The 14,133-nt window shown below is 34.7% G+C and overlaps 1 protein-coding gene across 3 annotated transcripts; it reads right to left on the minus strand.

Moving 5' to 3' along the window:
* Nucleotides 1–231: 231 nt before the first annotated feature.
* LOC132557339 (procathepsin L-like) lies at nt 232–10,831 on the minus strand. 3 transcript variants are annotated; one of them, XM_060221826.1, is made up of 10 exons: nt 10,763–10,831; nt 5,960–6,176; nt 4,060–4,199; nt 3,445–3,600; nt 2,772–2,804; nt 2,346–2,537; nt 1,806–1,971; nt 1,248–1,353; nt 774–889; nt 232–304 (listed from the first exon to the last, which is right to left on the minus strand). In XM_060221826.1, the coding sequence occupies exons 2-9, from the start codon at nt 6,150–6,152 to the stop codon at nt 790–792; spliced, it is 1,086 nt and encodes a 361-aa protein (XP_060077809.1). In that variant the 5' UTR covers nt 6,153–6,176; nt 10,763–10,831; the 3' UTR covers nt 232–304; nt 774–789. The 3 variants fall into 3 exon arrangements, with proteins under 3 accessions (XP_060077809.1, XP_060077808.1, XP_060077810.1); XM_060221825.1 differs by having other exon boundaries at nt 244–323; XM_060221827.1 differs by lacking the exon at nt 10,763–10,831 and adding an exon at nt 6,291–6,313 and having other exon boundaries at nt 244–323.
* Nucleotides 10,832–14,133: the final 3,302 nt, after the last annotated feature.

The following is a 14,133-nucleotide window of genomic DNA, read 5'->3' on the forward strand; positions in this document are numbered from 1 at the left end:
GCACAATATCAAATTTTAGAAAAATAAGCCCAATGACAAAATTGCAATGATTGATAGATAAGCACAACATAAAATACTGTACTTAGCACAATCATTTTATAGTACAAAATCTTCAGCCTGAAAAGTGCTAAAATAACATCACTGCTAACAAATGTACCATTACAATTTTTTACAATAATTTCAACAACCTTTTAAGTTATCACCTTGTTGGAATATCCAATCAGAGTCCCCGCCCCCCTCCCCTTTTTAATTGACAGCTGTCTTGGTCTTCTTCTGTCAGTACTTGCTGCTGCTGAGTGGGATCCTGAAAAAAAGTATTTGATCTGAAATTTTACAGCAAAACAGGTCATTATGGCAATGAAGGAACAATGTGAACATCAATACTGTAGTGTTCTGGTATGGATATGTTTAAGTATTCAGTAAAGATTTCTTGGAAAATTTTCAGAAAAGGTAGGGAACATATTTCAGAAATTAAAGACATGTATTTGATGATTTCATCAATCGGATTCCTGCACATTATGTGTAACTTATACACCTGTAAAGATGCATGAACAGTCCTTAGATTTACACAAATGGGAAGCACATTTACATAGCTGTACAGTCATGTGTTTACACCAATGAGAAACACTTTCACACACCAGTGCAATTGTGTGATTATACCAATGAGAAGCCCTGTTACATACCAGTACAGTTATGTGTTTACACCAATGAGAAGCCATGTTACATACATGTACAGTTGTGTGTTTACACCAATCAGAAGCCATGTTACATACCTGTACAGTTGTTTGTTTACACCAGTGGGTAGCTGGCCTGAGTAGCAATACCACACATATTGTCCTGATTCCTTGCCATCTTGATATATCCTTCATCTCCCCACACAACATCCCAGCTGTAAGTCAACACAACAAATTTAGTACAAGCACCGATTACAAAATATAAACTTATTTTCACCTTTTGACTCATGATATCAACTCTATAAAAACCTGACATCTATCCTAACACAATCTGACAACTACCTTATTGCAAACTCACACCTACCCTAACAAACACCAGCCAAATACAAACTAATACATACCCTAACACAAACTGTAACAAACCCTCTGATATAATGATATCTATTCTGATAATGCAACACACTGTGACAAGCTGATAAAGAACCATGTAACATAATGATCAGGATATGAGTATTTAGGATAGGTGATCACACCGAGAATATCTAATAAAATGGATAAGATATGGGACAGCACCTGTTCTTGACAAGCCAGTAGTCATTTCCATCCTCTGTCCCATACCCAACAGTCAGCACGCCATGGTCCAGCTGGTCACTACTGCACTCCTCCTCTGTATAGACACCTATAAATAACAATATGTGTCATCACTCTTGTCATACAATGACAGTATCTTCAGAAACATGTCAAAGGCAAATTGGAGCCAAACTTGTAAACTCAGGTGTAAGAAGATTCCTGTGAAATCAGATGTAAGCGGTGCCTTTTAACTCCGATATAAGTGATGCCTATAAACTCAGATGTAAGTGGCATCTATAAACTTAGATGTAAGTGGTGCCTTTTAACTCTGATATACGGGTAAGTGATGCCTATAAACTCAGATGTAAGTGGCATCTATAAACTTAGATGTAAGTGGTGCCTTTTAACTCTGATATACGGGTAAGTGATGCCTATAAACTCAGATGTAAGTGGCATCTATAAACTCAGATATAAGTGGTGCCTTTAAACTCAGGATGAAGTGATCAGTAAGTTGTAGTTCAGTTGTCATGTATAAACTGAATACTAATCAGGTCATTTTACCTCCTTTATAAAGCTGGAAGGACTGGTGACTAGCATCAATGGCTACAGAGATTGGGCCTACTGAGGCAACAGCCTTCTTAAGTTGATCCTCGTCTCCACTCTCGATATCCATACACCCAGTACATGTGGCATTGACCTCGTTCTTGTGAAAGTGGCACTTCTTATCCTGGAAGTATCAATTACTAGTACTCAAGACTAAAAGCAAATATAAGAATAATGCAGATTTTTTTTTGTGACACGAGATAAATACCAGCAATTGATCAGATGATATGTACACATTTTCTCATTGCTAGCTTATTTACATCTGATCCCTATAAAATGATGGTCATTTGTAAGTATGAACCAACAGGAGAATGATTATATTGTAGTACTGAAGCTATAAACCATCTGAAGAATGTTTTAACTGAAGTGCTGAAGTTGTCAACCTACTACACAAAGGTTTTACTGGGTTCTAACTTTCCATCAAAAATAAAATGCATTGCCTTCACTTAAAACATGCTGCCTCTAAACACATCAAATAGGTGCACACTGAAAAAATACCTTAGCCTTGTATGGGTACTCTTCCTCCGACTCAATACCACCAATATCCCTGATATAATCAAAGGCCTGATCCATGAGTCCTCCTTCACAACCATTGTTTCCATAGCTTTCTGAGCAGTCTACCAGCTGTTGTTCACTCAGTGACACCAACTTTCCTGTGCTTCGGAAATGCTGTCCTTCAAGGGCACCAGTCTACAAGGTCAGAGTTCAAAACTTAAATGACAGGGACACAGGTTTCTGGTATTAGTTACTTAAACAACTGTGATAAATCTTAATCAGTTCTGTACTGAAATTCAAGTTGAATCAACTACAAAATCTGGACCTCTTTAAAAGCTACTGAATTCAAGTGTCAATGTAATATTAAGAGAAAATGTTATGAAACTTAAATGTTTTCGGAACATGCAGATTGAAGTTTTAGGTACTTACAGTACTGAATGACCAGCATGACCCACATTGTCCCTGTAACAAACAACAAATAGTAAATACTAAGTGCTTCAAAGAGTCTGTGCCATTAATACATCTCAGCGAACAATACAAAATATTTATGATTACATGTGATACCACTTCATAAACTAACCAGAAACTGATGTTATTCACAGTACTATAAATGACATCAAATATATGTCCATTATGCCATTAAAATTGAAACCGAATGTAGTGATGGTACATCAATCAGGTTGTCAGTAATAAATCACTTATTTTAGTTAACTGTAAATCAAGGTATAATCTGACTAAGACAGAAAAACGGTAAGTAAATATCAGCCATACTATATTTACAGCAATGGCTGATTTATACTACTACCAAACTTTACACCTTGGTGAGTTACTAACTAGGTTTTTCACCATGGTAATTGCTTCTCACTATGATAAGTTGCTAACCTGTGTTTTAGCCTAAGTGAGTTACTTACTTTCTCCTTAACCCTTTTTTAAACCTTAATGTGTTACTAATTCAAAACATAACCTGGTTTTTTTATCTTGAAGAGTGTTTATCTTGGTGAAATACTAACATGGATTTTAACCTTTTCAAGTTACTAACCTGATATTAACCCAAATTTAACAAGGTGAGTTACTATATATTTTATCTTTGTGAGTTACTTACCTGATTTTTCACCTTGGTCACATATCCTTCCTTTCTCCAGTCAACCTCTTCAGGCAATGTCAAGAAATGTGGCTCCATAAATTTTCCACAGTCAGAGGTTTTTACGTTTGTAGACTTTTTCAAGAGACCGTTGTACTTAACAAACTCCTTGAGTTCCTGAAGTTAGAAACATGTCCACCACTACAACTTTGAGCATTTCCATGAAAAATGTCTATGAACAATTTCTATGAAGGATGTGATGGTAAATTTGAGAGCTGTTTTTTCTATGTACCATCTAGGCAAGCAAAAGTTTCAACAGAAGTGAGACCAAGTTAGCTTACCAAATATATATATATATATTTTTTCATTCTGTTTGAAGAAACCTAAATTCTTGGGGAACTGTTTAACTAAATCGTGACTAACTTGAAATATTCTTCATTCATGCAATCTTACATCAAATTGAAGAAAGTAATTCACAATAACTTACTTGATTAAGATTTAATTTGGTATTTTATTTGTGATAATTTCTTTCAGTTTGCATAAACAGTTCATACTGCCTAAGTCAAATTGGCACTTTTTCACAAACTGTTGCAAAGTGTGCAGTTCAGATTACAGGTTTGATGATGAAGAACATACCATGTCTGTAAAGTTGTTGATGCCCAAATAGAAAGACTTCTGTCCTCTGTGGAATTTTTTGTTGTGTTCCCGAATAGCATCCAGATTCTTGACAAAAGTACCAAATCGTGACTTCTCATCCTCTGTTTCATACATTTTGCCTGTGGCAGAAGCACATTAATGGTCTTTTACAGGTATCAATGAAACACAGCATCATTTCCTGGCCCAGATCAAAGTTTGTTAATAAAATGTGTCAATATATAATTATATGTATGGTTCTGTCTAGAATGTTTATAAAATATCCTTGAAAAGTGAGACGACTGCCATGCTAAGACTTCCCTTTTCCGTCCCAATGATTGTGTTTGAACTGTATGCATTAAAAACTGCACCATCACCTTGAAACTTTAATTTACTAAAACAATATATAAAACATAAAATCTAACGATTCATGGGGAAAAACTGATAGAGTATGGTGGCTATAGTGGCATATAAAGATAGCATCAGTCTGTATAATCTGAAAGTTAAATTCAGCATGATGTTGTTCTATTGACTCATCCCCTAGAGTTAACTTGGTACAATTGTATTCAGCTGTATGATAATGTGTTTTTTAGTATAATTGGGTGTGTACTTAAAAAGATCAATGTTCTAGTCCAGTGAAAAATAATTCAGCATGTTTTAATGAGCATCACATAAGTACAGACTATACTTGACATTTCATTTAATCATATCCGACACTTAACAAAAAAAGTACAAGTTCCAGTGTTTTCCTGTTGTGACACAGTGACCACCTACACAGTCTAAGTCAGCAACATGAGTTCACTAAACTCTGATAAACAAATCACTCTGGCACCATCACAAAACTCTACAACTTAATATGTGATTTGGGGTCAACTTGTGGTCAACTTACATGTGATTTAGGGTCAACTTTACATGTGATTTGGGGTCAACTTTACATGTGATTTCGGGTTGACTTTCATGTGATCTTGGGTAAAGTTTATATGTGATTTGGGGCCAATCTTGCATGTGATTTTGGGTTAACCTTCCATTTGACCTGGGGTCAACTTTACATGTGATTTGGGGCCAATATTACGCTTAACATGTGACTGGGGTTAAGGTTATATTTGATTTGGGATCATCTTTACATATAACTTTGGGTCAACCTTACATGTGATTTGGTATCGACTTTATATATAAAGGATCCTTATATGTTTTGCTACAACAAAAACCAACTGGGACAGGTTTCAACCAAGCATGATAATTTCAATTTCTCTATTGTGAATTTTCCATGACTGCATGGCAACCTTCTTGCATTCCAAACCTATGGTGTTAAAATGTCGTAGTTGATTTGATATTCAAGAGCTCCTTCTAATTATCACAATTTTTGTGCAAGATGCCAGCAACTGACAGACAAACTAATAACTTGGAGTTTCAAGTGATGCAGGTTGATTAAGATTAATGGCAAAGTTTACATTTGTCAATGGGAAATATTCCTCATATGATACGAGACTGGATGTGTTTTATATGCATTATTAAGCTTAGTGGTTTCATTCTTCTTTATCTGGTTCTCATTTGGGAACTTGACATTACTTATTTGAATGACAAAGATTTACATGACAGATGCTGTCAATGAATCAGACGATGCTTACCATTCCTTAGCACCTCGTTTGTTCCTTTGAATTATTTTTAGGAGTTTCTGTGTAAATCTTTTTTTGTTCATATTCTGCCCTAATTTCATCAAATTTGAATTTAAATTATGATTTTGTTGAAATGTCAGCATTTTCTTTGTTTCCTTGATTACAAAGTCATGTATCTAAAACAAAATGATATGAAACAAATCTGTACCTATAGCCATATCTTTTATTCAATAATGTATTTCTTTCATAAACATTAAAAAAGATATACTTTATGAAAGAATACTTACCAAAAGATCGTTTGAAGTTTTCGAATTCAGTAAAATAGTCATCAAATTCCACCCTAGCCTGCTCACGGCCTAGAAGGTGAGGTTTCGGTTTGTTAATTGTCTTGGCAGGTGACATTTCAAACCATTCCACAAAGCTTGGTGCACCAAAGGTGACTGTGGCCACAGAGGCCATTATTACAAGAGCGTACATCATCCTTGCAAGGTACAATCACGCTTTCTGTAACAATAGAAATATAATAATGCTTTCTTACAAAATGCTTTTTCACAAATAAATAACTACAAATTCACAAAAAGACTCTACATCAGAAGTAAACACCCTTATAATATATACCAGTACACTTTGTCTATATGACAGTGTGTCAACATCTGTGTGACTGCTCTATCCTCACTTCTACTGTGTGAGATATCTGTTACATTATTTATATAGTATTTATGCGTATATATTGTATCATAAAATTACCATATAGGGTAACTACTTGATTAAAATCTTAAGGTCACCTGATATTATTTATTCGTGTCATGTTAATAGTGCTGTATACTTTCCAAGTCATGAACGGTGATAATTACGACAGAAGTGTACTAGGTACGGGGAGCCCTGGAAAGCTATCAGGATCTTACTTTAATGATCCTGTACCATCATCAACTTAAACTTCTACTTGTTAAATACTTCAGTAATGATTTACAACATAAACAACTTAATTCGTTAAAGTACCTTTAACTTATGTATATCATCAACACAACATCACAGGGTGATACTCTGGTAATTTACAACTGAAAGAGATTTCATTGCAATCTTGTAATCAAACCCATTCTTACCAACAATATCCAACTTTAACTGATGTACAAAAAATTGTGACAAGCATTTCCTATTACCTACCAATAAATTAATATCTACCTGCTGTCATTTCTACCATCAATCCCTAACATCAAATGAGGTCATTTCTATCATGCATCACCCCCTAATACAGACTGATGTCATTTCTACCATATCACCAAATATTAACAATTCATGTCATTTCTACCATCAACCCCTACCACAGATTGATCAATATCATTTCTACTATATTACCTCCTACCAATCAACTGGTATCATTTCTACCATATTACCTCCTACCAACAACTGGTATCATTTCTACCATCAACCCCTACCACAGATTGATTCATGTCATTTCTACCATATTACCTCCTACCAATCAACTGATATCATTTCTACCATATTACCTCCTACCAACAACTGGTATCATTTCTACCATATTACCTCCTACCAATCAACTGGTATCAATACTACCATATTACCTCCTACCAAGCAACTGGTATCATTTCTACCATCAACCCCTACCACAGATTGATTCATGTCACATATTATACCAATCAACTGACCTCCTACCAACAACTGGTATCATTTCTACCATATTACCTCCTACCAATCAACTGGTATCAATACTACCATATTACCTCCTACCAAGCAACTGGTATCATTTCTACCATCAACCCCTACCACAGATTGATTCATGTCATTTCTACCATATTACCTCCAACCAACAACTGGTATCATTTCTACCATATTACCTCCTACCAACAACTGGTATCATTTCTACCATCAACCCCTACCACAGATTGATTCATGTCATTTCTACTATATTACCTCCTACCAACAACTGGTATCATTTCTACCATCAACCCCTACCACAGATTGATTGATATCATTTCTACCATCAACCCCTACCACAGATTGATTGATATCATTTCTACCATCAACCCCTACCACAGATTGATTCATGTCATTTCTACCATATTACCTCCTACCAACAACTGGTATCATTTCTACCATCAACCCCTACCACAGATTGATTCATGTCATTTCTACTATATTACCTCCTACCAACAACTGGTATCATTTCTACCATCAACCCCTACCACAGATTGATTCATGTCATTTCTACTATATTACCTCCTACCAACAACTGGTATCATTTCTATCATCAACCAAGTTGCCCAAGGACACAATTAGTTGCTCTGTTCAGGATGGTCTGTTTCTTTGACCATCTAGATTTCACAAAATACAATTGTAATTGGTAGCTCTAGACATACATGTATCAGAAGGAAAGTGTGCAGTTGTACAAAGTAAAACTTAGTCATAAAGTAAAAGTTCTGAAAATCTTACCAGTGTTTTCGTCAGAAACCAAAACCGATAGTGTTAACAGGACGTAGTCTACTGTTTTATATATATACACAAGGTAACATGCTTGTGACTCATGCCAGGGGTTCACTCACATGATGTAGTACATCTGCTGTATTATACACACATGTCACATGATTGTGAATAAAAACAAGTCAAACACCTACATATAAGCCAGAGGCAATTAAACAAAGAAATCACTAAATAATTACTGACAAAGTTATATCCCAACAAAGATAGGTGTCTGAATGTGGCATTACCTTAATCTTTAGACATGCCTAGTATAGTGTAAGTTCCATTATTCTTTTGAGAAATATTACATCACACCTTATTCTTTAGATTTTCAGAACAATATCTTTCCAGACAACTTAAATTCTACAAAGAACTTATACATAACCTGGCACTTATATAAATCCCTTTGTATATGTTCTGTGATATGATAATTAGATATAGAGAGCTAGATTTACAAAAAACACTACTTGTGGCGAGATGAAATGGTTAATTTCACTTTCAGTTTCACTTTGTAAATGTGAATTCCTATTAACACAGAAATATTCTCTTTTCAAGATTCGTTTTGTATAATTACACTGAATTGATAAATCCACAAATATTCAAACATGTGATAACATTTCAAAATATCTTGGTGATAATATTAACAACAAACCAATATTTTTACATGATAAACTGTACTACCAAATGAAGCACAAGTAAGATAAAACTTGACATTGTATCATTGCAAGAAAATTTCATTAAACTATAGTTAATCTTATTTTTTGAGTCTCAAAATTACGAGCAGAATCTATTCAATTGAAATATCAGAGATATATCAATATATAAACACATTTATGGATACAATTGAAATAAAGGACATACAGTCATAATCAACATACACTTGCAAATGCTCATTGAGCTTTCCTTCAATGTATTTGCCACAGTACTGTAAAAAATTATCAAAAAATTACAACCATAATCCAAAAGTTTTGATATCCAGTGTGCTTTAATGTGAATGCCTTGAAATAAGCTTGCCTGTGACTTACTTAGGTTTTGGATCACACTCCCACGAGATGCATCTCATAGTCATTATCATTTATTTAAAAATCTAAGCTATGTTTCTCCTAAAGTATTGATTCAACATTAGCAGTTAAAACATCTTTATGTACATATTTGTTGTACTATTGGAAACTTGAGGTACAGAAGATGTATACCATGATGTATAAACTGTTCACTCACGAGACAATGACCCATAAATCTTGATAAGCCGGAACATGATATCAGCTGTTGCTGATGAAATCATGTACATGTGACATAAGTATTTATATAGATGAGTGCTACTACAAAACTCTGTTACTTGTACAGAAAGATGAGTATTACTACAGCTATGAGTTTGATTAATGAAAAAGATGATAAGATATAAGTCTACTTTTAAAGACATTTCATAAAAAGTACAAAGTTCTGTGTAATCAAGCTTGCTGACACGCAATGACACGAATGATTCATCAGGCACAATTTAGCACAATGTCAATGTCAGGTAAACAAAAATGGAACAGTCTGTTTTTTCAGTGAGCATTGCAGGATAAATGGAATACATGTACATGGTCAGAGCTTTAAAATACAAACTGTATTTAAGCTCTGGATATCTGAAGTTTAAATAGCCATAGTCTAAATTTTCAATCAATATTGCAGGATAAATATTGTACATAACTTGTGATTCACCACTTGTCTGTCTTTACCCTTGCCAAAAAACAGAATACAGTCTGTATCTTGTTTGAACCATGTTTAACCAACAAAAGACATTGTATCATAATTTATTTGAAGGTTTTGCAAAGTAGCATATTTCTTTCTTCAGTATTCAAGAAGTTTCACTCATTATAGTTTTTATCAGGATACTAACATTGGAAAGTACAGATTCTCTTAATAGCCTTTGCTGGTGGGAATTACCCTTTTGTAGAGATATACAACTTCCCTGTGGGTGCATGGAGTTTTATTATCTTCCTGTTACAAATTTGGTGCTGTGACCACTCCAAAGGTTAAAGCTGTAGAAAATTGAAATACTTTCTTGGATCTAAATAACCTAGTTTTTTGTTGTCTTCAGGTCGAAGAGTTCAAGACTTTGTGAAAAGAAGGTAGTGTAGAAATTGGGTGTACATGTTGCTTTACTAGACTCAGCTAATTGGAATTTCCCTTTAGTTTAGAGTGTCCAGCTATAGAGATGAAGTGCCAGTTCAAACCTTGAATCTTAGAGACAGAAATGTTCGGTCTACCAAACGGGCCAAGTAGAGTTATTTATATTTAAATATAAGCTGAAAGCCTGTTTCGGCATTGTTGTAAAACAAATAAAATTTATACATGAATCTATAGCTACGCATAAGACAAATTAAAACATCACCAATACAGTGATAACGAAAAGATATAAGGGTTAAAAAGTGTATTAACATGAAAGTGAGTATTTTCGGTTACAAAACCGACATAACAGTCAATCAAATTGTTGTGTAATTGTCAATAGACTAGAGGCCAAATAGATAGTTAGTGACTGACACTTTGACTAAACTCAATTGGGCAGATAATTCAAAACAAAAGTGGACATTAGTTCAAAAAAAAAGTGGACACTTCTGAAATCTGCTCACCTTTAGTCTTCGTGGAGTGTTTCGTGTAAAGGTTTCTTCCTCTTTGTATAAAAAGTGCAGGTCATATGATTGTTTATCATGTGATTGTGAGGAAGTGACGTCACACAAGACTGTATACCGAATTCGTGGGTTATCTACCTTAGTACAACTTTTCTCCACTAGACAACTCTTATTGTGGTTGTGAACAACAGAGAGATAATAAACATTCCGACCGAAGTCCTATGTAACGTGCATTGCCCGTCTTCCTTTGCAACCCTATTTTTTGGGCGAACACCTATGAATTTTAAGTCAAAATTAATAAAGAGCTGTCGAATGATACAATTGTGCAATAAAAACTGTATTTCATTCATAGGTCGGAAACAAAGTGTTTCAACTTAAATCCGTCTCCTTTTCTCAGACTCATGGATTAGTGGTATACGACATCGAGTAGAAAAGTGAAAAGTAAATGTAGATTCTTGTATTAGTAAACGTGAAGAGATAGAACAGAGAAGTAAGGAGAGAGAGTAAAAGTGCGATACTGAAGGAATAAGAGAGGAAAGTTGCCCGTCATTGCTGAAATATATATAGGGGGACTGTAACAACTGTGAATTGGGCCAAAAAAAGCAAACTCTAGGAGCTAATAATGAACATTTGAACACATGAAAAAGCAACGAATTTTTATCATCTGTAATTATTTAAGTCCACTGTCACCGAAGATAATGATAATATTTCGGTTAAAATATGAGTAGTGTGTATGATGAGAATATCAGAAAAAAAGTCGACAATTCAATAAAAAAAAAATGTTCGATGGTCTTGTCTTCTTGATTACAAGTGGACTATTGACAAGGTTTCTACGAAATGGATAAAATCTGAGTGAACTGCATTCTATCACGAACCTTGCATGGTGAATCATGGCTGACCCAGTCTGCTGCCGCTAAACGGAAATAAGGAATTTTGTGGCCATGTGCATTTAAATGATGTTTCAATTTGGTTATTGACGGGTAACTTTTTATTGTGTCAGCTAAAGAATTCCAGATTTTATATAAAGGCTTGGTCGACAAGAAAGAGGACGAAAATTCTTATCAACACGATTATAGATGCTGTTAACTACCAATTTTCGGATCATTCATGGATTTTACTGAGGTCGTAATTTAACATTTCCGCGCTTCTCTTGTGTGTGTCAATAATGGTGTGAGAAATAAGCTCGTATGTCTTTCAAAATGTCATTAATAAAAAGGAAAACAAAAGGGGACCTAATATCGAACCCTGGGGAATCCCAGCCTTAAAGTTCGGCGGGTCAATTAGAGACTTCCCGTTGATAGCAACTCTCTGTTTGCGATTATAAGGATAATTTTTGAACCATTTCAGAAGTGAGCCCCGAGTTTCAAAACAAGAAAGCTTATTTAGGATTTACTTTAGCCAAAAGCGTTCACACGCTTGACTGAAAAAAGCGTATGTTTTTACCATTGTCTGAAGCAGAATGAATTCATGTGTTATAGCTATAGCAAAAACTTGATAAACTGGTGAATCAACACATCTAAATTTGGTGTAATTCCTACAATTATTAAGATTATGTGTATAATTCGACATTAATGACTTTAACATCGACATCCAATCGCTTTAACAGGAAGGTCATTAGCCCCCCCAAAACCTTAATAGGTATATCAATGACAAGTTTAAACAAAGTCACTTAAACATAGAAGTCACTGACACAAAGTCACGTAAATATGAAGATGAATGATATAATGTTACTTTAATTGGGTGATCTGTGTCAATAAATCAAGATGACATGTAGATCATTGACACCCAGAAATGTTTCCATCACAGAAAATTGAAGCCTAAAATTTATCAGTGATGATGATGGCACTAACCGATCTGAAATGGAAAGTGTATTGCATCAGTGTCAAATAACAGTACACAACAGAAAGTGGCATGGAATCTGATCAGGAAGGTACAATTTCTTAATGTTTATTAGTCTTAAGCTGATGGAAATCCTTATCCAAAACTCCAAGTTTGCTGTTATCTGGTAAGTCACATGTGAATTCTTCTGAATTGTGTCATGGTTCAAAATATACACTCATACTTGATGTTAAACCAATATGGTTTCTATAATTATTGGGTTGTAGTATGTATGCCTTTTAATATTTGAATTTTCTGTTTAGGTGATTTCAGTTTTCCTAACATCTTTGCAGGACTGAAAAATCTTTTACAGGTAGAATATTTATAAATCATGATGCAATTCTGTAGTTGTTATAAACTTAATAGCCTTAGTATTAAACAGTACTAATCACCTGTGTCTTTTGTACTAAGTTCTGTTCAAGGATGTTTTGTTTATTCCCTGATGTAAACATAACCCTTTGTCCAGAATTTTGGGGTATTCACATTGTCACATTGCAGAAACAATATTAGAAATGTATTAGGTAGGGCAAAGAGACGTGACACCTGTGTATTATAAGCACGATATTTAAACTAAACATATACAGGTTGACACAATCTGTTTTGAATCCCTCTGGAGCAGAATAGAAATGGTAAAACTGCCATTCATCTAGAGAAAATATTTGTAGGTTTTGTAAAAATATTTTAATCTTGTTCAGAGATCTCACTCTGTTTTGACATATTTCATTAAAACAAGTGTCCATAGGGCCTGTATTGCTCACTTGGATCTTAAAAGCCAAGCAATACTATACATGCCTATAGGTTGGGTATTTCAAATATTTCCAAATTAAAGCTCACTTAACCTCTTTGATAAGGCCCAGCAGGTGTTGGTATGGTTATTTCAATTGGTATTTCAATTATGAAAAAATAAGACCCAGAAATAATGTATCACCCCCAAAGGTCATTTCTTACATATGTGTTTATCTCTTGATGCCAAGCAATTCTAGATAAATGGTAATGCAGTGGGGACTTCAACCATTTCAAAGATAGTGCCAAGAAACTGAGACACTAGGAGCATGGCCAGAACCTAATGCCAATTCTTACATCATGACTGTCTTTATCTCTACATGCCCATCATTAGTATAAATGGTAATGGTGTTGGTATCTCAAATGTTTCAAAGACATAACGCTGAAAGTAAGTGAAGAGAATTCTTACATCAGGATTGTGTTAATCTCTTAATTCCCAGCAATGCTATACATGTTTATGGAATGGGGCTACCTTTATTGAGTTCCTCCCCTTTGCCCAAGACCCACCATTAATACAAAATTGATTCCCCTTCACCAACATAGGCTACAGACCAATTTTGGGCAAAATCTGATAATTTCTATAGGAGTAGAAATTTAAAGAATTTGTTTTATTTCCCTTATTGAGCCCCAGTCCTCCTGTCCCTAGGACTGTTAATACAAAACTGATTTCCCATCACCCACAGATGCTTCTGACCAAATTTGGGCAAAAT

The sequence above is a fragment of the Ylistrum balloti genome, unplaced genomic scaffold (genome assembly GCF_031769215.1).
Source record: "Ylistrum balloti isolate Yb309-2 unplaced genomic scaffold, AGI_CSIRO_Ybal_v1 Utg370660, whole genome shotgun sequence".
NCBI lineage: Eukaryota > Metazoa > Mollusca > Bivalvia > Pectinida > Pectinidae > Ylistrum > Ylistrum balloti.

Bases quoted from the DNA above. Each gene is read 5' to 3' on its own strand.
- LOC132557339 (XM_060221826.1), bottom strand. From the start codon at position 6,152: ATGATGTACGCTCTTGTAATAATGGCCTCTGTGGCCACAGTCACCTTT. The intron at 3,601-4,059 runs GTATGTTCTTCA...TTCTAACTTCAG, and splicing joins TCAACAACTTTACAGACATG to GAACTCAAGGAGTTTGTTAA. The intron at 1,972-2,345 runs GTATTTTTTCAG...TGATACTTCCAG, and splicing joins AGTACCCATACAAGGCTAAG to GATAAGAAGTGCCACTTTCA.